The 27,500-nt window shown below is 42.6% G+C and overlaps 1 protein-coding gene and 1 long non-coding RNA gene across 3 annotated transcripts in view; one reads left to right on the forward strand and one right to left on the reverse strand.

Moving 5' to 3' along the window:
• LOC139761660 (uncharacterized) overlaps positions 1-8,016 on the reverse strand; it is a 15,776-nt gene extending 7,760 nt beyond the window's left edge. The window contains exon 1 of the long non-coding RNA XR_011715580.1: positions 4,594-8,016. This is a non-coding gene — a long non-coding RNA (uncharacterized lncRNA). The remainder of the gene's footprint in view (positions 1-4,593) is intronic.
• Positions 1-27,500, forward strand: part of LOC139761662 (protein Aster-B-like) — a 293,330-nt gene that overhangs the window by 31,601 nt on the left and 234,229 nt on the right. The window contains exon 1 of one of the 2 annotated variants that reach the window (XM_071685978.1): positions 25,208-25,414. The exons of the other annotated variant lie outside the window; for it this stretch is intronic. Coding sequence (XP_071542079.1) covers positions 25,329-25,414 — 86 coding nt within the window. The 5' untranslated portion in view covers positions 25,208-25,328. Of the gene's footprint in view, positions 1-25,207; positions 25,415-27,500 lie in introns of those variants that run through there. 2 annotated transcript variants of the gene reach the window in all.

Below are 27,500 nucleotides of genomic sequence, written 5' to 3' on the forward strand. Positions count from 1 at the left end.
TCCAAAACTCTCGCATTCACCTCCCTAACAACCCCATCGATAAACACATTAAACAACCATGGAGACATCACGCACCCCTGCCGCAAACCGACATTCACTGAGAACCAGTCACTTTCCTCTCTTCCTACTCGTACACATGCCCCACATCCTCCATAAAAACTTTTCACTGCTAGCAACTTTCCTCCACACCACATATTCTTGATACCTTCCAAAGAGCATCTCTATCAACTGTATCATATGCCTTCTTCAGATCCATGAATGCTACAAACAAATCCCATTGCTTTTCTAAGTATTTCTCGCATACATTCTGAATTCAAAGCAAACACCTGATCCACACATCCTCTACCACTTCTGAAACCACACTGCTCTTCCCCAATCTGATGCTCTGTATATGCTTTCACCCTCTCAGTATACCCTCCCATATAATTTCCAAGGAATACTCAACAAACTTATACCTCTGTAATTTGAGCACTCACCTTTATCCCCTTTGCCTTTGTACATTGGCACTATGGATGCATTCCGCCAATCCTCAGGCACCTCGCCATGAGTCATGCATACATTAAATATTCTTACCAACCAGTCAACAACACAGTCACCCCCTTTTTTAATGAATTCCACTGCAATACCATCCAAACCAGCTGCCTTGCCGGCTTTCATTTTCCGCATAGCTTTTACTACCTTTTCTCTGTTTAGCAAATCATTCTCTCTAACTCTCTCACTTAGCACACCACCTCGACCAAAACACCCTATATCTGCCACTATATCATCTAACACATTCAACAAACCTTCATAATACTCACTCCATCTCCTTATCACATCACCGCTACTTATTATTACTTCTCCATTTCCCCCCTTCACCGATGTTCCCATTTGTTCCCTTGTCTTACGCACTTTATTTACCTCCTTCCAAAACACCTTGTTATTCTCCCTAAAATTTAATGATACTCTCTCACCCCAACTCTCATTTGCCCTCTTTTTTACCTCTTTCACCTTTCCCTTGACCTCCTGCCTCTTTCTTTTATACATCTCCCAGTCATTTGCATTATTTCCCTGCAAACCTCGTCCAAATGCCTCTCTCTTCTCTTTCACTAACAATCTTACTTCTTCATCCCACCACTCACTATCCTTTCTAATCTGCCCACCTCCCACGCTTCTCATGCCAGAAGCCTGTTTGCGCATATATATATATATATATATATATATATATATATATATATATATATATATATATATATATATATATATATATATATATTTTTTTTTTTTTTTTTTTTTTATACTTTGTCGCTGTCTCCCGCGTTTGCGAGGTAGCGCAAGGAAACAGACGCAAGAAATGGCCCCCCCCCCCATACACATGTATATACATACAACCACACACGCAAATATACATACCTACACAGCTTTCCATGGTTTACCCCAGACGCTTCACATGCCTTGATTCAATCCACTGACAGCACGTCAACCCCGGTATACCACATCGCTCCAATTCACTCTATTCCTTGCCCTCCTTTCACCCTCCTGCATGTTCAGGCCCCGATCACACAAAATCTTTTTCACTCCATCTTTCCACCTCCAATTTGGTCTCCCTCTTCTCCTCGTTCCCTCCACCTCCGACACATATATCCTCTTGGTCAATCTTTCCTCACTCATTCTCTCCATGTGCCCAAACCACTTCAAAACACCCTCTTCTGCTCTCTCAACCACGCTCTTTTTATTTCCACACATCTCTCTTACCCTTACGTTACTCACTCGATCAAACCACCTCACACCACACATTGTCCTCAAACATCTCATTTCCAGCACATCCATCCTCCTGCGCACAACTCTATCCATAGCCCACGCCTCGCAACCATACAACATTGTTGGAACCACTATTCCTTCAAACATACCCATTTTTGCTTTCCGAGATAATGTTCTCGACTTCCACACATTCCTCAAGGCCCCCAGAATTTTCGCCCCCTCCCCCACCCTATGATCCACTTCCGCTTCCTTGGTTCCATCCGCTGCCAGATCCACTCCCAGATATCTAAAACACTTCACTTCCTCCAGTTTTTCTCCATTCAAACTCACCTCCCAATTGACTTGACCCTCAACCCTACTGTACCTAATAACCTTGCTCTTATTCACATTTACTCTTAACTTTCTTCTTCCACACACTTTACCAAACTCAGTCACCAGCTTCTGCAGTTTCTCACATGAATCAGCCACCAGCGCTGTATCATCAGCGAACAACAACTGACTCACTTCCCAAGCTCTCTCATCCCCAACAGACTTCATACTTGCCCCTCTTTCCAAAACTCTTGCATTTACCTCCCTAACAACCCCATCCATAAACAAATTAAACAACCATGGAGACATCACACACCCCTGCCGCAAACCTACATTCACTGAGAACCAATCACTTTCCTCTCTTCCTACACGTACACATGCCTTACATCCTCGATAAAAACTTTTCACTGCTTCTAACAACTTTCCTCCCACACCATATATTCTTAATACCTTCCACAGAGCATCTCTATCAACTCTATCATATGCCTTCTCCAGATCCATAAATGCTACATACAAATCCATTTGCTTTTCTAAGTATTTCTCACATACATTCTTCAAAGCAAACACCTGATCCACACATCCTCTACCACTTCTGAAACCACACTGCTCTTCCCCAATCTGATGCTCTGTACATGCCTTCACCCTCTCAATCAATACCCTCCCATATAATTTACCAGGAATACTCAACAAACTTATACCTCTGTAATTTGAGCACTCACTCTTATCCCCTTTGCCTTTGTACAATGGCACTATGCACGCATTCCGCCAATCCTCAGGCACCTCACCATGAGTCATACATACATTAAATAACCTTACCAACCAGTCAACAATACAGTCACCCCCTTTTTTAATAAATTCCACTGCAATACCATCCAAACCTGCTGCCTTGCCGGCTTTCATCTTCCGCAAAGCTTTCACTACCTCTTCTCTGTTTACCAAATCATTTTCCCTAACCCTCTCACTTTGCACACCACCTCGACCAAAACACCCTATATCTGCCACTCTATCATCAAACACATTCAACAAACCTTCAAAATACTCACTCCATCTCCTTCTCACATCACCACTACTTGTTATCACCTCCCCATTTGCGCCCTTCACTGAAGTTCCCATTTGCTCCCTTGTCTTACGCACTTTATTTACCTCCTTCCAGAACATCTTTTTATTCTCCCTAAAATTTAATGATACTCTCTCACCCCAACTCTCATTTGCCCTTTTTTTCACCTCTTGCACCTTTCTCTTGACCTCCTGTCTCTTTCTTTTATACATCTCCCACTCAATTGCATTTTTTCCCTGCAAAAATCGTCCAAATACCTCTCTCTTCTCTTTCACTAATACTCTTACTTCTTCATCCCACCACTCACTACCCTTTCTAATCAACCCACCTCCCACTCTTCTCATGCCACAAGCATCTTTTGCGCAATCCATCACTGATTCCCTAAATACATCCCATTCCTCCCCCACTCCCCTTGCTTCCATTGTTCTCACCTTTTTCCATTCTGTACTCAGTCTCTCCTGGTACTTCCTCACACAGGTCTCCTTCTCAAGCTCACTTACTCTCACCACCCTCTTCACCCCAACATTCACTCTTCTTTTCTGAAAACCCATACAGATCTTCACCTTAGCCTCCACAAGATAATGATCAGACATCCCTCCAGTTGCACCTCTCAGCACATTAACATCCAAAAGTCTCTCTTTCGCACGCCTGTCAATTAACACGTAATCCAATAACGCTCTCTGGCTATCTCTCCTACTTACATAAGTATACTTATGTATATCTCGCTTTTTAAACCAGGTATTCCCAATCATCAGTCCTTTTTCAGCACATAAATCTACAAGCTCTTCACCATTTCCATTTACAACACTGAACACCCCATGTATACCAATTATTCCCTCAACTGCCACATTACTCACCTTTGCATTCAAATCACCCATCACTATAACCCGGTCTCGTGCATCAAAACCACTAACACACTCATTCAGCTGCTCCCAAAACACTTGCCTCTCTTGATCTTTCTTCTCATGCCCAGGTGCATATGCACCAATAATCACCCACCTCTCTCCATCAACTTTCAGTTTTACCCATATTAATCGAGAATTTACTTTCTTACACTCTATCACATACTCCCACAACTCCTGTTTCATATATATATATATATATATATATATATATATATATATATATATATATATATATATATGGGGGAGGGGGAGGATTGTAGAATGCAGGAGCCACTCTTGTAGGAATGCTAAGTTTGTGTGGGGGAGCCCTGCACAAGTAAATAGACCTCACCTTGTCTGCACAAGTAGATAAATACACATGCGTATGGAATTTGCACACGTGCAAAGTTGTTCTCTCTCTCTCTCTTTCTCTCTCTCTCTCTCTCTCTCTCTCTCTCTCTCTCTCTCTCTCTCTCTCTCTCTCATGCGAAACGTGCACATTCCGCTCCATCCTGCCATGAGCGCTGCTGCATTGTTTACCGGCATAGTGCCGGTTAGTGGCACCTGTGAATAATCACGTGCGTTGCACAACGTAATACTCACATGACGCAGCGGTGGCTAGTACCGTGGTGGGACAGCTTTTAAATTTAGCTCGGCGGCTGCCGACTCCTCTCTCTCTCTCAGCACCAGCAGCGACTTCACGCACGAGGTAACTGCGACGCCCCTTGCCATAGCCACTGCCTTGTACCCTTACCGTCCACCTAGGGGGATGGAGGGTGTCTTTCTCACAAGCATCGGTGCCAGCAGCAACCTTACTTACCATGTACCCTGATGGTGATGCCTTTACCGTCCAACCAAGGCAGTACGAGGCACTACCCTCCTCAGCAGCGCCCTTACGTGCTTCCTCATCTGTGACGCCGCCTGTCTCTCTAACACCGTAAAGCCTTAAGCGTCCATCTTGTGTAAGGAGGCAGCGTTATCCCCACTGCACCATTGCCAGCAGCGTAACTTACCCGTACGAAATCTGTGGCGACGCCCCCACTTGTAGTGTTGGTGGGATGCTGAGCGTGCATACAGGGCGTGGAGTCAATGATGATCGCTTTTCGTTGGTGGGGGAAGTAGCCCTTGTAATGTCCCCAGTGCTGAAGCTCGCTTTACCGTTTATTTATAGGTCTGGTGACTTTTGAGAGGTGTGTTTGTCCAACGGTTGCTCGCTCCGTCACGGAAGAGTGGACGCCGTCTGCAGAGTACATGAGTCATGTAATTGTTACTGGTTGGATGCTGCACTCCCCATACTGCTAGGATAGGAGATGCCCCTGTGGGTAGCTAGTTGGGGCTCCCCTTATTATCGGGCTTGGAGGTCCACCTGTTATGTGCACTTTTTTTTCATGCACGTGCCTTAAGTTTCGTGTGCATATCTGTCCGTCTCTGAGTATGCACGTAATATGCATGCGTGCGTATCTGTCCGTCATGCGTGTGTGCATGATTGCGGAAACGTTAACGTTCGCTCTAAGACCGCAAGAAGAGCCCAGCGCGCGGGGGTCAGTTTGTGCTAATGAAAGCCACTTAACTCTGGTCCTTACTTGTCTTCCGCTACCGGGACGTAGGAGGTGGGTAAGATCGGAATGGAGTTGGGTATGATAGATAAAGGTAGAATAGGGTTGGGTATTGATAGGGATGATATACAGTGTGATTGGGTTTGATCGGAATGAGACGAAGGGGTTGATTATGATCGGAATGAGGTACGATGTGACTGGGTATGATCGGAATGAGGTACGATGTGACTGGGTATGATGGGAATGGAATATAATGGGGTTAGGTATAATTAAAATGAGGTGTAATGGAGTTAAGATTACCAGCCACCCCGCTGTACAAGAAAGGGGAAAATAAACTGAGAAAGTTTCCCCGTTATGTTCGAGGGTAAAGAATAGGAACCATTGACCGTTATCATTAAGATGGGACTTTTTTTCTTTCAGTGAGATTTAGTGGTATAACTTGTCTTCATGCAGGCCTTGTGTTCTAACTTGTGTCTTCGGAGATGTAGGGGTCTAACCTGTCTCCTTGGAGGTGTAGGGTTATAACTTTTCGTCTCGGAGGTGTAGTGTTCTAGCATGTCTTCTTGGAGGTGTAGTGTTATATCTTTATTTCTTGAAGGTGTAGTGTTGTAACTGTTCTTCTTGGAGTTTTAATGTTCTTCCTTCTTGGAGGTACAGCGACCTGACCTATTTTCCTGGAGGTTTAATGCTGTAACGCAACTTGTAGGTGTAGTGTTACAATATCTTCTGGCGGGTATAGTTATCTTGCCAGTCTTCTCCTCCATTCTTCTTCCCCAAGGGTACTGGCGGCTGCGAGGGCCAGCTGACCTGAGCTGTTCAATGTTGCAACTTTCCCGTTTGTGATCTGTTGTGTAATATTGCTTGCGCTGGTATTCCTTGAAGGGAGCTGGCTTTTTTTTAATACTTTTTTCCCCTCTAAAGAAATCATGGGGTCGTCCTGATTTTGCTCCTTTACATTTTCTAGTTGTGGATTGACCCTTTGAATACGATTTAATCTCGCTGAGTGCGAGAACTAGCGTGTCATCTTACTCAAGGGTTTCAAGCCGCTGTAACTTAAGGTTTAATGTAGCAAGTTACCTTGTCGTATTGAAGACGTGAAGTGGTCGTACGGAGGGGGTTACACGGACTTGGGCCCTTGACGTATATGGTATTTTTTCGTAGAATATCCTACAGCAAATGTACTCTTCACTGCGATCTTATGTACGTTGTCAGTATAGCAAGGACTGCACGTTCAGGGGTGTCCAAGCTTCCATCATTTCACATTTTGTGTATCGTTATATTTTTCTTGTCTGTTTTCTGACGTCGACGTTAGAATCACCAGGATTCTGTCTGGGACGTGTGCCCTTGTATAATGGCCTCCCGTTATTTCATATTTCGTTCTCGTGGTTTCAGCAATGAAGGTTTTATCGCGTCCCCGTAACTTAAGTGTTTGTACTTGATGTAGGCGTTGAAGGATCACTGAATGTTCTTCAGCTCAGCAGTTCCTCTGGGTTTGTATGTTGATGTATACGCTTATATTACTGTACTCCAGTAGGGAGAGGGCAGATATCACTCTTTGAGATTCTCCATCTATGGCTTTGCTTACCTAGTTCAGAAAATTGTGGACTATATCTTTTCTGCGGACATTTTGTCGTCTTGGCTGACTCGTGTGTGACATTGTATTGCTTGTGACGTAACTCCTCTGTGAGTTGTATATCTTGGTGTTGATGAATGCACGTATTTCCATATAAAGATAAAATATGCTGCAGTTTAGATATGTAACATTGGTGGGGTCAAAGATCAAGGTCACAGCAAGGCTCGGTTTGAATTATTTGTGGTGTGATTTGGTTTTGCAGTTTTTGTTTTTCTTTGTACACAATCTGTTTATGCCGTTTTTGCTCGTATTTGTGGTCTTTCGTATTTATATTTTTTGTCATTTTTTCTAACTCAACCATCGTCTCATCACTCTCGAGGGTTTAAATGTACTTTGTGATTTAATATTTTCGTCTTCACGAAATTATGAATATGCTCAAAAACCACTTTAGTGGGAATGACATACTCTTGAGTGGATGTACCATGAGCGTGTCTCATGGATTGTAGTACACTGAATCTGACTTATGCATGAAAATGTGCATGAGGACCTGATATGTTTTTGCAAAGTTTTTAAACATAAAAAGACATGATTGCAAGAACTGTTTGTCGGATCGATTGGTAACATAAATAGCTTGCAGACTGGTCTCTGTTCATGGAACTCTCTCTCTCTCTCTCTCTCTCTCTCTCTCTCTCTCTCTCTCTCTCTCTCTCTCTCTCTCTCTCTCTCTCTCTCTCTCATTGTTGTTGTTAACAGACTGATGCGTAGCTTGATGCCAGCCATTTTTACTAATGAGGGTGTGGGACGCGCGGCAGCGTGAGGAGGAGAGGATTTCGAAAGGACGTCCATAGCTTGATGTACGCCCTCCTGGCTTGGTTATCTGGTTCATGGTAGCGTTGTAGAGAGCTTCTCAGTCTATATATATATATATATATATATATATATATATATATATATGTATATATATATAGACTGGGGATAGGGGATTAAGAATACTTCCCACGTATTCCCTGCGTGTCGTAGAAGGCGACTAAAAGGGGAGGGAGCGGGGGGCTGGAAATCCACCCCTCTCGTTTTTTTTTAATTTTCCAAAAGAAGGAACAGAGGGGGCCAGGTGAGGATATTCCGAAAAAGGCCCAGTCCTCTGTTCTTAACGCTACCTCGCTAATGCGGGAAATGGCGAATAGTTTGAAAAAAAAAATATATATATATATATATATATATATATATATATATATATATATATATATATATTTAGGTTAATGAACTTCAGTCAAGGAAAATTGGAAATATCAGAGACGTAGAGAGTAATTTTCATGTACGTGGTAGACCATACTCAGACGATTATATGATAATGGATTATTAAGGTCACATTTTATCAGAGTATTGATAACATTTAATCAGGATAGTTTTATTCATGAGCAAAACGTTCCGTAATATGCTGTGGGTAGTCTGTTTAAGTCCAGGGTGTTGTGTACCGAGGTATTTCGTATCCCGGCAAAGGCTAACGGAAGATGATAAGTCCCACTTAAGACCGTAGAGAGAACTAGTCTGTAATATCAGCCTGACCTGACTCGCTATTGTTGCAGGAATATCCCACTCTCTGTGTTACCATTGTCTACGTCGGTCAGTGAGGCGTACCTTAGTGTGTGTGTGTGTGTGTAACCGTCAGGTCAAGACTTGAGGGCATTTCTGGAAAAAAATGTCATCTGGGAGTGGAGTCCTATTGTTGTTTGGTCAAGCCATCTTTATTTGCTCGTACGATGTGTTTGTACCTCCCTGTAGTCGTACGATTTGTGGTAGAATAATTTGAAAACTCCGTCGTAATAATTGTGCCTCAAATGGATTATACAGAACTAACCAAAAGTGTGTGCCTGGGAGCCTTGGGTGAAGAATGTCGTTGTTGGCATGCTTAAATGAAAGCTTTGAGAATACCTACACCATACTGTTGACGTGTGACAGCACATACAAGAGATGTGTTGTCTGAAGGTGTATGTGGGTGCACTGTTTTCAGATGGTCTGCCGAAGGAGGGAGGTTGCATTATATGTGCTAACGGAAGGGAGTATGTTTTTATTGAAGGTCGCGCCACCTTGAGTGAGGCGGTCGAGCACCCGGGTCGGGCAGTTACATCACACCCCATCAGGCTAAGGTGACCCCCCGGACGTATTCTTTCTGCAGGGGCAGGGGTGTATGTAGGGGAGGAAGAGGGAAGGCAAGGGAGGAGGTGGTAAGAGAAAGAGAGGGTCGTGGAGTTGGACATGGAAGAGGGAGATGGTGTGGAGAGGTGAGAAGAATGGGTCAAGGGAAGAGGAAGTGGTAGACGGTGAGACCATAAAAAAGTACGAGATTCATGGCCCGAGAGAAGGTCATATTGGGTCGTGGGAGGTTAGAGGAGGAAGAGGGAGAGAGCTTGGGGGGAGGGGGGGGGGGCAGAGGAGGAAGAGTGGACGAGAAGTAGACCTCCTCTCTCGTAAAGCGAGGATCGATTACTTGGGGAGGAGGAGTGAGCAGCACAGTGGCATGTCCGTGTGGGTGTTGACGGCAGTGGGAGGATGAGGCGGTCACGGGCAGTCATTACCCCCGGGGGCCCTTGACACACCCAACACACCTGCTCTCAAACTGATTGCACAAGCCACATTTGTCGGGGCATCAGCCACGGGCCTCATTTCTCTCCCTGACACGCCCAACACATCTGCCGTCAGTCTGACAACACCCATAACCAAATCTTTTGAAATTCCTCAGCATTGGGCAGATTGTGTACATAATCTGTATCAGAATCGCCAGTCACACCTTACTCTGCTACAATGCGACGTCTTATAACCTTGGGTACGACGGTCGACCCCATGGTATGATGCCCTGGCCTTTGACCTAACCGTGAAGCTGTCGAATCGATCGCTCAGGGGTTGTACCATCGTTATCAAGTGTTGTCCCCATGTGATCAAGGGTCTTATCGGAGTGAGCATGGGTTGTTCCCACCGCCCATACCATCATCCTCAAGAGTTATACCAACGGGTATAAGGAGTATATAAAGTATATGCTTTACTCCCATCGAAAACGGGTTTTGAGGCGTGTAGGAAGGTGTGGGGCTGTATGCCGCTGTGCGCTTGCCGATCTGCAGTGCGATTCAGCATGATATGGGTGATTCAGCATAGCGTGGAAGATCCCTCCCTCCCGCCGCCGCCACCCTCCCACCGCCGCCCCTACGACAGACCGCCACGTCTGGTTGTTCTTGGCTCAGCCAGATGTGAAGACATCGATGTGTTTGTAAACCCTACCGTCAGTAAAGACAAATAGGATACTTTAATTTTATGAAACTGTGGTAGTTGGTAGATGAATTCGTCGATTGATCTGGTGTGTTTAGTTTTAGCCTCTAGGGAGCGATGTAGGAATGGTGGCCTGGCCTTTGACCTCTCACTTAAGGGTCAGGTCAGTGCCACGCCTCCCCATACTCAACGATCGCACCATCTTGCCAAAAGTATACGAGACAGCGAGGACCAAAGTTCCATGGGAGACATAGAGTGTATGTGGTCTCAGGGTTGTTTTTAACACATCAAGAATTTTTGTAAGATGTTTAGGATGGTGATTATATGTTGACGTTTACGGCTCTTAATGACCAGTGCAGTTGATATAGGCCTAAGGCCCAACTGAGCAACCAAAGTTTGTTAAATATTGAAGCCCAGGCGTTTTGCTGCTAATATGCGACTTAAATACGAATGATAACCAGTGGCAGACATTTCCCCTGCCTGCTGAAGGGTAGAAATGAATTTTCCGAAACGTCGAGGAAAGGCAGTATCCCAGGCCACTTAATTACTTGGTCGCCCAGAGCCAACCTAAGGGGCGTCCGGGACTAATACATGCTTTAGGCGGCCCTCTACATTTTTCTGTTGGTTGGGGGAGTGGGATGACCTACTATCCACTCTGTTTGGTCCATGTACTGCATCTCTCTCTCTCTCTCTCTCTCTCTCTCTCTCTCTCTCTCTCTCTCTCTCTCTCTCTCTCTCTCTACATCTGGAAATTTTAAGAGGCCGTCTTCAAGGAAAGGAACCGGGACAACCTGTTATAGTTTGCTTCCGCCTCCATGTGGGACCCCGTATGTACAAAACAACTGTGAGATTACTGACTCACTGAGTGCAGATTCCGCACTCCTCATTGTTACACTCAAGAAAAATAAGATCGGAAATTTGGAAGCATTACAGAGATAGGGCACTAGTGAGTACATGATTTGACTTAGATAGTTTGACGCAAGCGGCCGAGACTCCTCGGGAATGTGAATGTGTGTCATTCAGCTTTACGAGAAAGGAGAAAAATTATAAGGAACATAACTGAAGGAAATACCAGATGAGTCATTCTTAGAACCGCATGACGTGAATTAAAGAGGGTTAAATGGGCTTGTAGCAAACAGCTGGTCGACAGCTTTGTGTGCGGTCACAGACCTGAGCTTGTAATGTTGAAGGTCTCCGAAACCATCTTAAGATATTGTACGTACGGTCTGAAGGTGTCAGCAACCTGGAGAGATAATGGATAACCATCTTATGATACTCTACATAAAGTCTTAAGACATTTCGCTTACCAGGAGTAGAACATGGATAACTTGAGACTGTAGAACGTAACCGACGTGTTGAGAAGAAAGAGGCGTCGTGCTCAATACTCGCATCACTGTCCTAGGAAAGGAAAACCTGAAGGTCCCTGGGAATCCTAAGAGTCGAGAAGTCTTACATCACCGGAACTACGACAACCTGGTCTTGGGAGCATTCGCGAAGCCAGAGCAAGAAGGAGAGCAGGGTATTACTGAGGACGCCATGGTACATTGAGGGGCAGCCAAGGCTTATCGGGAAGATAATGGCTGCAAGGAGTGAATCACAGTGCTGATCCCGTAACATATCGGCGTCCTAGAGATTCTTGGCAAGCGTGGAGCTCGACTACCTCGGATCACTCTACGGTGTCTGGAAACATAAGTCCCAGGCTGAAGGGTCAGATCACAGATATTTATCCATCCAGCAGCGAGATCAACTTTATGATGCTGTGGGAAGGGTTTCACGACTCGTAAGTTTCTTGTGGTGATAGTAAGAGGAGGAGGAAGATAAGCCTTTAAGAGGAGGGAGAGAGGCCCCTACGAGTAGGAAGGAGGAGCAAGAGAGACCCCAACAAGGAGGAGGAAGAAAGGAGGAGGGAGAGGCGCCCTTTTGAGCAGGAAGGAAAAAGAGAGGCCCCTACGAGTAGGTAGAAGGAGGAAGAGAGGCCCCTAAGAGGAGGTAGGAGGAGGAGGAGAGGCCCTTACAAGCAGGAAGGAGGATATTATGGCCAACAGGATACTGTTGAGAACTCCGAGCACGGAAGTCAGGAGTGGCTGCGGCGCTGCAGGGGAGGGAAGATGGTGTGGTTGCATGCAGTGAGTACAATAGGATTAAGCTTAACGCCTTACCAGGACGGCTTGTAGGTTACCCTACGACCCCTTGAGTACGACGAATGACCCCTGAGCGTAGCGGCACGGCCGCTGACCACGATGATACAGCTGTTGAACTTGGGTGTGTTGCCGTGTCATAGCGAGGGTGTACATATACGACCCTGGAGCACGAGTGTACGACCCTTGGATATATAATGGCCTGGTCTCTGACCCCAAACCAGACACGGGCGATGGCCCTCTGCTTCACGAGACCAGATAGGATGCTCTCCCTTCAGGGGACGCCGGTAACCTGGCCGACACCCACCAGTGTCTTGGAGTGTGGTGTGACCAAAAACTCAGCTTCAGGACGCAGCTTCAGTATCTCCGACAGAGAACGAGAAACAGAGAAAACCTGACGAGGTCGCTGACTAGCCCAGCCGCTGGGGCAAACATGAAGGTGCTCAGGACCTACTAACCGCCGCCATCAGATCGCTGGTAGACCACTGTGCTCCAGCACTCATTGGCCTGAGGGATGACCAAGTGACCAACATGAAGGTCGTCCAAAATAATGCTCTTAGGACCATGCTGGGAGCTCCCATGTGGACCAGGATCCGCAACCTGCAGGTGGAGACTGGACTGCCACCCCTAGCAGCAAGAGTCAAACAGATAACATGCGACCCTAGCCAAGATCTGCAGGTCGAGCACGCCCTCCACCACGAAAGTCAAAATCCGGGCTGCCCATCACCGAAACCAAAGGACGCGAGGAACCTCCTGGTCGCACGTGGCGGCCAATATCATCCACGCCTACCGAGCGGAGACATCCACACTGCAGACGGAAGAGACACCACACCATCGGTATAGTTTACCACCTCCATGGGACCCTCCACCAGCCACCTTCGCAGTCACAGCATTAGGAGACAAAAAGTCTAGCCTCCAGCAGGAAGACATCAAAAGACTGAGTCTGAGAGCCATGGCCACTGATACGCCAGCTGGAGCTGTGGCATACTTCACAGACGGATCCGTGAACCAGACAGATGACGAAAGGTCGGGAGCTGCCTTCCACACACAAGGTCATACTCGCCTCTGGAGGCTGTCAAATGGCTGCTCCACGCTACAGACGGAGTACAAACAGAGCTAACAGCCATCTCCAAAGCCCTGGAACATGCAGCCACCTCGCACTTGAAGCCCGTGATAATGCACACGGACTCCAAGTCATCAGTGCAAGCGCTGCAACACAGCCGCCCAAAGGACAAATCAAGCTTATCACCGCGATCCTCGCTCAACTCCAAGAGCTGCAGCGACAGGGACGTCCCGTCACCATACACTGGATCCCCAGTCACGTGGGGATCGAGGGAAACGAGACAGCAGACGAGGCAGCTAAAGCAGCTACACGCTTCAACAACATCGAGGTGCACTTTCCAGTGTACCTGCAACAAATGAAGCACCAGCTACAAAAAGCAGCAAGGCTCTGGATCAAGAAGAATCTCCTGGACGCCTACAGTGCCGGATCCATGTCAGTCAAGTGGTACATGGTGGCCGCGTCATTGGAGCCACCATATAACGACAGAGACATGAGCAGGAATACCATAGACAATCTACACCGTCTACGACTAGGGTACCAATGCAGCTGGCAAAGAGCTGACTGCGTCATCAAGGACTGCGTCTACTGCCAGGAGCCGTCAACGCACCCACTGGAACACTACATGCTGGACTGTCAAGTGACACAAAGTCTCCGTGAAAGAGTCCCTAATTTCAGTGAGGAAGACCACGTACTACCAGCGGCCTTACTATTTCAGAGGATTCAAAGAAACCATATAGGACACCTACTTCAGACCATAAGGGAATTCCCACCTCCCAAGTGAGAATAAATCAAGGGAACGGGCCGCCAACAGGCAAAGGCCCGTGTCGGACCAACAGGTCCGACGATCTTAACAACAACAAACCCCAAACCCACTATGGATTAAGTCTTTGACCCATCCCTCATGAATCAGGTCAGTAGGCCAGGTCATTCATACCCCGAGGGTTGTACCTTAAATGATCTTGTATAATCCCGTTGTGCTAAAGGGAGTAACTCCATTACATACGTCTATGTAATTGAATCTTTTTAATTACTTGCACGTAATAATACGATCACCACACATTCCTTCAATGGCTGGTTTTGTGAATTTATTGTGATTTATGAATGAATTATGATGAGTGTGGTATGATGGCATTTCCATAAAGGCCCTGGTAGGTAGGTCCCTGTGATAAATGGAGATTTAAGTTAACGTCGATAATTCTCAGAATTAATTATACTCTCTCGAGTTCGGTGAACTAGAGGGCGCTGGTAGACTGTTTAAAGAGAAGTTTGTTGTAACAAACCCTTTAGTACGTAATGAATGATTCGTGTTTACTGAACGTGTTAACGAATTCAAGTATTAACAAACTCTCCGTAAAATATCTGGCTTTTAAGGAATGTACTGTTACCGAACTTGATGTAAAACGAAAACGCTTTTGACCAGTTCGTTTACGCCGAAATAGTTTGGAACGGACAGGGGCGTATCTAGTGGAAATAGCTCCTATGGCAAGCACTGAAATTGTGCCCCTGGCTTGATTAAAAATACAGTGGATATATATAAAGATATATACAGTGTAATTATAGACTGTTGAGTTAGGCCAAACTTGAATTTATATAAACTTTTTAAAGACTTAAAGATTTGTTTGATCAAAATTGTAACGTAAAAGCAGTAATGCAATTGATAGAATATTATTATAGTTGAAAAGTAGGCGAGTTTCTTTTTTATCTCACAAAACCAACCCATTAAAAATGTCAGTCGGGTTGCATATGTCAAAAAACAAACCTGTTGCGTGGCAACCCCCTTCAAGTGGCGCCCAGGGTACCTGCCATGCCCTAGGTATGGCAGGTATTTCTCTCAAAAAATAAGATTTCCTTTAAAAAACTCCTTGTAAAAAGTGTTTTTCATGGTGAATACAAATCTGATGTTAAAATAACGTTTAGTCCTCTGAATGACACCTAATTAAGCTGTTAAATGAAGTAAATTTTCAGATATTTATGTTCCTTTGCATCTTATTTACTAAGTATGTATCCGGAACCGATAGCATTATATTTTTCATGATTATTTCAAGTATAAAAGTGTGTGAATATCGTATCTTTCAATTTTGAAACAAAAAGTTTTTGAGCTGAAAAATACCCTGAATTTTTATCTAGCATTTTTCTCAGAAAAATAGATTTCCTTTAAAAAGTCATTATAAGAAGTATTTTTATGCTGAATACAAATGTGGTGTTGAAATATCGTTTAGTCGTCTTTGACATTCAATTAGGCTGTTGAATGAAGTCAATTTTAGAATATTATCTGATCCTTTACATCGTATTTACTGGGTATCAATCGGTAACAGAACATTCTATGTTTCATGATTATTTCAAGTATAGAAATGTTTAAATATCTTGTCTTTAAATCATGAAACAAATAATTTTTTGAGCTAAAAAATACCCTAAAGTATTACCTTCAATTTTTGGTATTTTGCTCAGAAAAATAGATTTCCTAAAAGACTCAATACAAGAAGCATTTCCTGCTGAATACAAATCTGGTGTTAGGATAACGTTCAGTCGTCTTTAGGACATTCAGATAAGCAGTTAAATGAAGTCAATTTTTAAGTATGTTCTGTTCCTTTGTATCGTATTTACTGAGTATGTATGTATCGGTAAATGAGAGCATTATGATATATTTTCCATGATTATTTCAAGTATATAAATGTATGAATATCTTTCAATTTTGAAACAAAACGTTTTTGGAGCTAAAAAATACCCTTCAATTTTTGGTACTTTTCTTAGTGAAATATATTTTTTTTAAAAACTCATTATAAGAAGTATTTTTCATGCTGAATACAAATCTGGTGTTAAAATAACGTTTAGTCCTTTTAATGACAATTAAGCTGTCAAATGAAGTCAATTTTCAAATATTTCTGTTCCTTTGCATCGAATTTACTATGTATGAATCGGTGACTGAGAGCATCATTTCCATACTTATTTCAAGTATATAAGTGTTTGAATATTTTATCTTTCAATTTTGAAAAAAAAAAAAAATTGAGCTAAAGAATACCCTGAACTGTTACCTTCAATTTTTGGCAATTTAATGAGAAAAATAGATTTCCTTTAATAACACATTATAAGAAGTATGTTTCATGCTGAATACAAATCTGGTGTTAAAGTAACGTTTACTCGTCTTTATGACATTCAATTAAGCTGTTAAATGAAGTCAATTTTAAGATATTTTCTACTCATTTGCATCGTATTTACTGGGTATGTATCGGTAACTGAGAGCATTATGATATATTTTCCTTGATTATTTCATATTTAGAAGTGTTTGAATATGTTATCTTCCAATTTTGAAAGGAAACGTTTTTGGAACCAAAAATACCCAGAAGTATTACCTTCAGTTTTTGGTATTTTTCTCAGAAAAAGATTTCCTTTAAAAAATCATTATGAGAATTATGTTTTATGCTGAATACAAATTTGGTGTTAGAATATCGTGTAATCGTCTTTATGACATTCAATTAAGCTGTTAAATGAATTCAATTTTCAGTATTTTCTGATCATTTGCATCGCATTTACTGGGTATGTATCGGTGACTAAGAGCATTATGATATACTTTCCATAATTATTTCAAGTATAGATGTGGTTGAATATTTTATCTCTCAATTTTGATACGTAAAGTTTTTTTTTGAGCAAAAAATGCCCTGAACTATTACCTTCAGTTTTTGGTATTTTTCTCAGAAAAATAAATTTCCTTTAAAAACTCATCATAAGAAGTATTTTCATGCTGAATACAAATCTGGTGTTAACGTTTGGTCCTCTTAATGACACTCAGTTAAGCTGTCAAATGAAGTCAATTTTCAAATATTTTTGTTCCTTTGCATCGTTTTTTTTGAGTATGTATCGGTAACTGAGAGCATAATGACATATTTTTCATATTTCAAGTATAGAGGTGTTTGAATATCTCATGTTTCAATTTTGAAACCAAAAATTTTTCTCAGAAAAATATATTTCCTTTAAAAACTCATTATAAGAATTATTTTTCATGCTGAATATGAATCTAGTGTTGAAATATCGTTTAGTCGTCTTTACGACGTTCAATTAAGCTGTTAATGAAGTCAACTTTAAAATATTTTCTGATCCTTTGCATCGTATTTACTGGGTATGTATTGGTAACTGAGAGCATTACAATATATGTTAAATGATTATTTCAAGTATAGAAGTGTCTGAATATGTTATCTTTCAATTTTGAAAGTTTTTTGAGTTAAAATTTTTTGGCATTTTTCCCAGAAAAATAGATTTCCTTTAAAAACTCATTATAAGAAGAATGTTTCATGCTGAATACAAATCTGGTGTTAAAATATCGTTTAGTCGTCTTTATGACATTCATTTAAGCTGTTAAATGAAGTTAATTTTAGAATATTTTCTGCTCCTTTGCATCGTATTTACTGGGTATGTATCGGTAACTGAGAGCATTATGATATATTTTCCTTGATTATTTCAAATATAGAAGTGTTTGAATATCTTATCTTTCAGATTTGAATGAAAATGTTTTTGGAGCCAAAAAATTCCTTGAATTTTTGGTATTTGTCTCAGAAAAAGAGATTTCCTTTAAAAAATCATTATAAGAAGTATTTTTCATGCCGAATACAAGTCTGTGTTAGAACAACGTTTAGTTGTCTTTATGACATTCAGTTTAGCTGTTAAATGAAGTCAATTTTGAAATATTTTCTGTTCCCTTGTATCGTATTTACTTAGTATGTATCGGGTACTGAGAGCATTATGATATATTTTTCATGATTATTTCAAGTATAGAAGTGTTTGAATATCTCATCTTTCAGCTTTGAAACAAAAAGTTTTTTGAGCTATTACCTAAAATTTTGAGCTGTTACCTAAAATTTTTGGTATTTTACTCAGAAACACATATTTCCTTTATAAACTAATTATTGGGTATTTTTCATGCTGAATATAAATCTGGTGGTAAAATGACGTTTAGTCGTCTTCGTGACATTTAATTAAGCTGTTAAATGAAGTAAATTTAAAGATATTTTTTGTTCCCTTGCATCGTATTTACTGAGAATGTATCGGTAACTGAGAGCATTATTATATATTTTCCATATTTATTTTAAGGGTAGAAGTGTTTGAATATCTTATCTTTCAATTTTGAAACAAAAATTTTTTGAAGCTAAAAGGTATTTTTCTTAAAAATAGATTTCCTTTAAGAAATTATCATAAGAAGTATTTTTCAGGTTGAATACAAATATGGTGTTAAAATATCGTTTTTTCGTCTTGACATTTAATTAAGGTGTTAGATAAAATTGATTTTGGAATATTTTGTGACCCTTTGCATCTTATTTACTAGGTATGTATCGGTAACTGAGAGCATTATGATATATTAACCATGATTGCTTCAAGAATAGAAGTGTTTGAATATTTTATTTTTCAATTTTGAAACAAAAAGTTTTTGGAGCCAAAAAATACCCTGAATTATTACCTTCATTTTTTGGAATTTTTTTCAGAAAAAAATGGTTTCCCTTAAAAACTCATTATAAGAAGTATTTTTCATGCTGGCTACAAATAGGGCATTAAGATAACGTTTTGTCCTCTTATTGAGTGAAGTCAATTTGAAAATATTTCTGCTCCATTGCATTGTATTTAATGAGTATGTAATAGGTAAATGAGAGCACTATGATATATTTGCCATGATTATTTCAAGTATAGAAATGTTTGAATATCTTATCTTTCAGTTTTGAACCAAAAATTATTTTGAACAAAAATAATACCCCTAACGAAACAGGGGTTTATTTAGGGGAAATATCGTGTATGGCAAGCACTGAAATTGCTCCCCTTGCTTGATTAAAAATGTACATACAGTGGATGTATATAAGAATATGTACAGTGTAATTTTAAACTGTTCAAGAGTTAGGCCAAGCTTAACTTTATATAAACTCTTAAAGGCTAAGTTAAAGTTAAAGATTTGTTTGATCAAAATTGTAACGTAGAAGCGGCAATGCATCTCATTGTAGCAAAATTTTACCTTAGTTGAAAAGTAGGCGAGTTTCTTTTTTGTCTCACAAAACCAAACCTTTAAATATGTCAATCGGGTAGCATATGTCAAAAAACAAGCCTGTTGAGTGACGCCCCTCTTTCAAGTGGCGTCCAGGGCACCTGCCATACCCAAGATAAGCTACTGGGAACGGACTCATTATAGACGAATTCTTCGCTCGATTAGAAATCGGTATGGACGAATTTGACTTTAACGCACTGCCTTTCAACGAATCGAGTGATAATGCACTAGCTTTTAACGAACTTGTTAACGGAAACACCATTAACTAATTTACAATTTAACCAACTCGGTTGTAACGAACTCGTTTCTAATAGCAGACCCAGGGAACAAACGGTCTCCCTCTCTCTCTCTCTCTCTCTCTCTCTCTCTCTCTCTCTCTCTCTCTCTCTCTCTCTCTCTCTCTCTCCTCTCTCTCTCTCTCTCTCTCTCTGCTTTATGGGGGCTCAGATCATGAGAGTTCTTGCTTGCCACAGGTTGAATCCAGCTGTAGATCACAGTGATACCAAATGATCAATCCTTCACGCACAGCTGCTTTAAAAGTTATATTAATGTGATAAGTTCCCCCCCCCCAAAAAAAAAAAAAATACAAACAAACATATACACTCGAGGGATGGGGCCCCACGAGTGTATAACTCAGTACAAATATGCAACTGCAAATTTTATAAGATCTCTTGCCCCATGAGTGTAGAACTCCCTCTCCTTACGTTATAGACAGGAAATTACACATTTTCTAGAGTTAGGCTCCCATGAGTGTAGAGCTCCCTCTCCCCGTTCTGTACCAGTAGTTAAATGCAAATATATTATGAATGGCAGCATACCAATTCGTTTTCAGAATTCTATTTTGGCACACTTCATGTATTATTTATGATAGACTCGGTAGGACCTTAGGCACACACACACACACACACACACACACACACACACACACACACACACACACACACACACACACATATATATATATATATATATATATATATATATATATATATATATATATATATATATATATATATATATACATATATATATATATATATATATATATATATATATATATATATATATATATATATATATATATATATATATGCATATGCATACATATATATATATATACATATGCATACACATGCACACACACACACGTCCACACACGCAAACATACACACCCACACATCCCAAGTTACACACATATATACACACACAGACACACACATATACACACATGCACACACTTCACACTGTCTGCCCCTAATCACCCCCATCGCCACCCCGCCACACACAGAATAACATCCCCCTCCCCCCTCATGTGCGCGAGACAGCGCCAGGAAAAGACAACAAAGGCCCCATTCGCTCACACTCAGTCTCCAGCTGTCATGCAATAATGCCCGAAACCACAGCTCCTTTTCCACATCCAGGCCCCACAGAACTTTCCATGGTTTACCCCAGACGCTTCACATGCTCTGATTCAATCCATTGACAACACGTCGACCACGGTATACCACATCGATCCAATTCACTCTATTCCTTGCCCGCCTTTCACCCTCCTGCATGTTCAGGCCCCGATCACTCAAAATCTTTTTCACTCCATCTTTCCACCTCCAATTTGGTCTCCCACTTCTCGTTCCCTCCACCTCCGACACATATATCCTCTTGGTCAATCTTTCCTCACTCATTCTCTCCATGTGCCCAAACCATTTCAAAACACCCTCTTCTGCTCCCTCAACCACGCTCTTTTTATTTCCACACTTCTCTCTTACCCTTACATTACTTACTCAATCAAACCACCTCACACCACATATTGTCCTCAAACATCTCATTTCCAGCACATCCATCCTCCTGCGCACAACTCTATCAATAGCCCACGCCTCGCAACGATACAACATTGTTGGAACCACTATTCCTTCAAACATAGCCATTTTGCTTTCCGAGATAATGTTCTCGACTTCCACACATTCTTCAAGGCCCCCAGGATTTTCGCCCCCCTCCCCTACCCTATGATTTACTTCCGCTTCCATGGTTCTATCCGCTGCCAGATCCACTCCCAGATATCTAAAACACTTCACTTCCTCCAGTTTTTCTCCATTCAAACTTACCTCCCAATTGACTTGACCCTCAACCCTACTGTACCTAATAACCTTGCTCTTATTCACATTTACTCTTAACTTTCTTCTTTCACACACTTTACCAAACTCAGTCACCAGCTTCTGCAGTTTCTCAAATGAATCAGCCACCAGCGCTATATCATCAGCGAACAACAACTGACTCACTTCCCAAGCTCTCTCATCCCCAACAGACTGCATACTTGCCCTTCTTTCCAAAACTCTTGCATTCACCTCCCTAACAACCCCATCCATAAACAAATTAAACAACCATAGAGACATCACACACCCCTGCCACAAACCTACATTCCCTGAGAACCAATCACTTTCCTCTCTTCCTACTCGTATACATATCTTACATCCTCGATAAAAACTTTTCACTGCTTCTAACAACTTGCCTCCCACATCATATATTCTTAGTACCTTCCACAGAGCATCTCTATTTACTCTGTCATATGCCTTCTCCAGATCCATAAATGCTACATACAAATCCATTTGCTTTTCTAAGTATTTCTCACATACATTCTTCAAAGCAAACACCTGATTCACACATCCTCTACCGCTTCTGAAACCACACTGCTCTTCCCCAATCTGATGCTCTGTACATGCCTTCACCCTCTCAATCAATACCCTCCCATATAATTTACCAGGAATACTCAACAAATTTATATCTCTGTAATTTGAGCACTCACTCTTATCCCCCTTGCCTTTGTACGATGGCACTATGCAAGCATTCTGCCAATCCTCAGGCACCTCACCATGAATCATACATACATTAGATAGCCTTATCAACCAGTCAACAATACGGTCACCCCCTTTTTTAATAAATTTCACTGCAATGCCATCCAAACCTGCTGCCTTGCCGGCTTTCATCTTCCGCAACGCTTTTACTACCTCTTCTCTGTTTACCAAATCATTTTCCCTAACCCTCTTACTTTGCACACCTCCTCGACCAAAACACCCTGTATCTGCCATCTGTGTACGAGTAGGAAGAGAGGAAAGTGATAGGTTCTCAGCGAATGTTGGCTTCCGACATGGGTGTGTGATGTCTCCATGGTTGTTTAATTTGTTTATGGATGGGATTGTTAGGGAGGTTAATGCAAGAGTTTTGGAAAGAGGGGTAAGTGAGCATTCTGTTGTGGATGAGAGAGCTTGGGAAGTGAGTCAGTTGTTGTTCGCTGATGATACATCGCTGGTGGCTGATTCACGTGAGAAACTGCATAAGCTGGTGACTGAGTTTGGTAAAGTGTGTGTGAAAGAAGAAAGCTGAGAGTAAATGTGAATAAGAGCAAGGTTATTAGGTACAGTAGGGTTGAGGGTCAAGTCAATTGGGAGGTAAGTTTGAATGGAGAAAAACTGGAGGAAGTGAAGTGTTTTAGATATCTGGGAGTTGATCTGGCAGCGGATGGAACCATGGAAGCGGAAGTGAATCATAGGTGGGGGAGGGGGCGAAAATTCTGGGAGCCTTGAAGAATGTTTGGAAGTCGAGAACATTGTCTCGGAAAGCAAAAATGGGTATGTTTGAAGGAATAGTGGTTCCAACAATGTTGTATGGCTGCGAGGCGTGGGCTATGGATAGAGTTGTGCGTAGGAGGGTGGATGTGCTGGAAATGAGATGTTTGAGGACAATATGTGGTGTGAGGTGGTTTGATCGAGTAAGTAATGTAAGGGTTATAGAGATGTGTGGAAATAAAAAGAGTGTGGTTGAGAGAGCAGAAGAGGGTGTTTTGAAATGGTTTAGTCACATGGAGAGAATGAGTGAGGAAAGATTGACCAAGAGGATATATATGTCAGAGGTGGAGGGAACGAGGAGAAAGAAAGGCGTGCAAGGATTAGAGTGAATTGGAACGATGTGGTATACCGGGGTCGACGTGCTGTCAATGGATTAAACCAGGGCATGTGAAGCGTCTGGGGTAAACCATGGGAAGTTCTGTGGGCCTGGATGTGGAAAGGGAGCTGTGGTTTCGGTACATTATTACATGACAGCAAGAGACTAAGTGTGAACGAATGTGGCCTTTGTTGTCTTTTCCTAGCGCTCCCTCGCACACATGAGGGGGGAGGGGGTTCTTATTCCATGTGTGGCGAGGTGGCGATGGGAATAAATAGAGGCAGAAAGTATGAATTTTGTACATGTGTATATGTCTGTGTTTGTATATATGTGTGTACATTGAGATGTATAGGTATGTATATTTGCGTGTGTGGACGTGTATGTATATACATGTGTATGTGGGTGGGTTGGGCCATTTTTTCGTCTGTTTCCTTGCGCTACCTCGCTAACGCGGGAGACAGCGACAAAGCAAAATAAAATAAAATATATATATATATATATATATATATATATATATATATATATATATATATATATATATATATATATATATATATAACGCTACCTCGCTATCGCGGGAAATAGCGAATAGTATGAAAAAAAAGAAAAAAAAAAAAAAAAAATATATATATATATATATATATATATATATATATATATATATATATATATATATATACATACATACATAATTAGAGTGCTTTATAGGTGAGGTCCAACGCTTTGTTTATGACCGTAAATTTTCATTTAAAACGTTACATTTAACGAGGAAAATATGACGTGTTTTCTGTAGGCTTATACTTGTGTCGATTGGCAGCGGGCGTTACCAGAGGAGCACTTCACAGGCGGGGAGTAATTATGGTCATTAGATCAGAAGGAGGATAGGATTGCAGTTAGACACGTGGTAGTGGGGATGATCAGAAGTGTAGCTACGGTGAGGGTGAGGTGTGATGTCTGAACACTGTGTGGCTCACATCAGGATAACTGTAGGAAGTGCTTGGCTCGGCGAGTAAATGTTTCCCACACTGATACGGTAAATGATGCGCATGCGTCAAGGACAGAGGACCAAGATCAGATGAGGGTACGTAGGCTAATGTAAAAGTCACCCGATTTGACAGATGTGGGGAACGAGATCATCCAGTGCGTAGAGTTGTTGGTGGATGTTTGTGCAGAAGGAACAGTGGAGATCGTATGGGTGTCCTTAAATGACTGAGGAATGGTCGACTACCATGAAGTATTTTACGGCTGGATGCTGGAAGACAGACGAGACTAGCTTTAGAATGAGGTGGGAAGTAGACGTGAAGAGGAGCATGACGGGAACAGGTTTTGAGAGAGAGAGAGAGAGAGAGAGAGAGAGAGAGAGAGAGAGAGAGAGAGAGAGAGAGAGAGAGAGAGAGAGAGCATTATCTGGACGGGAGAGGATGGAGAAGACTTATTCCTGCTGTTCCCCTGACAGGCATCTCGCCCTGCTGGAGGAGGGTACACACACACACACACACACACACACACACACACACACACACACACACACACACACACACTCGCGCACGCACGCACAGACACACGTACACTAAGATGGATAGATTATTAGTATTGTAGCGAATACTGGGAGATGAGAGGATGGTGAAAAGGTCAGTGGTCTGGGTGTTGGCCCGGTGATGTGGGAGGAGACTGGTGGTATTAGGAGGGGCGGCAGCGAGAGCATCCAGACGCCAGGCACAGTACCGCATGTGCTGCGACGGCGGTGGCAGCGGCAGTGGGGAGTAGTAGTCGCCGCAGTGAGAGTGAGGCAAGCATGGAGGCGGCCCTTGCCTGGCTCCCCGACCTCTCCCTGGTCATTGGTGCAGCCAGGCGACACCGCCCTACTCGCAGGAGACCTTCGTGAGTCCTAACACTCTCGTAACTCCTCCCGTTCGAGTCCCCTCTTTTGAGTTTCTAGCCACCTACCCCCCCCCCCCCCCCCCTCCTCCCCCGCCCCGCCCCTGTAACTCCCTCTAGCAGGAGACCGTCTTGAGTGTTCCCACTCTTGTAACTTCTCCCGCAAGAGGTCCCTCTTAAGTTACCTATCACCCACCTTATGTAACTTTTTCAGCTAGAGTGGCCCCTCTTGAGGCGAAACATCCTTATCATCACCCGCCTTTCCCTACCTCTTTTCTATCCTCTTGCCTCCACCACTACGCCTTTCGATCCGCAGCGAGCAGAACGCGACCGCTGAAATAACACCAGTGCGAAAGTGACACCAAGTGTACGCAATGGTATAGTATTCGTAGAAAACGACAGTACGTTTAGAAAAGAGGAGACAAAGCGCAGAAAACAGAACCCTCATGAGGATGTGTGTATTCTGAAAACAGGAAACTACAGGTAGAAAAACATTAGTATTACTCATTGAGATGAGGTAGATTCGTGTGATGACCCCCGTAGTGACGTGATGTTGGGTGTTGACCCCAGTAGTGAAGTGATAAGTGTTCTCTTGGCGTTAGATTATCAAGTCTAGGGCAATGCCTTCGTGCTCCAAGGTCGTACCGTTGTGCTTTAAGGTCGTATCGTCGTATCCAAGGGTTGTATTGGCGCGTCGTGCCAACGGGGCTATGTATCAGTATTCTGCTGAGGAATATAATCATTGGAATACAGGGAAATGATGTGGGGGCCTTGTGGCAGCAACAGTCTCAGCTGTTGTGGAAGACAGTGCCAGATCTTGTGGAGGACAGTGTCAGACCTTGTGGAAGGTAGCGTCAGACCATGTGAAAGAAAGTGTCAGACCTTGTGGAAATAGCGTTAGACATTGTGAAAGATAATGTCAAACCGCGTGGAAGATTGTGAGACCCTGGGGAAGCTGCAGCAGTGTCACACATCTTATGGAAGCTTGTGTCAGATCTTCTGGATAACAGTACCAGACCCTGTAGAAGCTGTAGTGTCATACCGTGTGGATGATAGTGCTAGACCTGGTGGAAGATGACCTTGAAGAAGATAGTGTCAGACCTTATGGAGGATTTTTGCCAGACCTTAAGGAATATTGTGTCAGACCTTGTGGAGTATTGTGTTTAACATTGAGGAAGATTTGGCTAGACCTTGTGGAGTATTGTCTTAGACATTGAGGAAGATTACGTCAAACCTTGTGAAGTATTGTCTTAGACATTGTGAGGAAGATTGGGTCAGACCTTGTGAAGGAGGGTGCCAGACCTCTCTTGGAAGCTGCAACAGTGTCATATCTTAGGGAGATAAGTGTCAGAGAGAGAGAGAGAGAGAGAGAGAGAGAGAGAGAGAGAGAGAGAGAGAGAGAGAGAGAGAGAGGGGCTGTCGTGTCACATCAAGTGGGGGGAACAAACATTCTTAGACTGGACAGTGCGGACTGCGGCTGATTCTGGATGAATTATACATCTGGGGTTCCGGCAACTGCGCTGTTACGCAGGGCTGGGTTGAATAGTTGATGTTGGTGGAACCGCTGGATTGTCGGGGCAAGGGTAAGGTTGGTGTGACCGGTGATAAAATAAATTGATGATGTGGGGTTTACATGTCGATGAGAATGATAGAGTGGTTGTTAGGGAGAGTGATAAGAGGGGTTAGAGAGTTTGTTGCACTGCTGATTAAGAGAGAGAGAGAGAGAGAGAGAGAGAGAGAGAGAGAGAGAGAGAGAGAGAGAGAGAGAGAGAGAGAGAGAGAATTTTTATGGCAGATAGAGATAAGAGAGATATTCTGGATTTGTGGTACGAGAAGGTTATGATGGCTACAAACAACGATAAGAGACGAAGAGATGGTTGGTGTGGTAACAAAATTGTTCTGTTTTTGGTGAGAGATATTTGCCGGGAGGTAAAGACCTACATTATACACTGATGCATTACACAGACCATGTGTAATTGAGGATGAGTTAAGTGTACTAATGGTGGATTACGCGGTTAAATCAGGACGTTGCTTGAGGAAGAGGGAAGCTTCCAAAGGAGAAGTCATCTGTGGAAGGGAACCCCCTGAA

Source organism: Panulirus ornatus, chromosome 41 (genome assembly GCF_036320965.1).
Source record: "Panulirus ornatus isolate Po-2019 chromosome 41, ASM3632096v1, whole genome shotgun sequence".
Classification (NCBI taxonomy): Eukaryota; Metazoa; Arthropoda; class Malacostraca; order Decapoda; family Palinuridae; genus Panulirus; species Panulirus ornatus.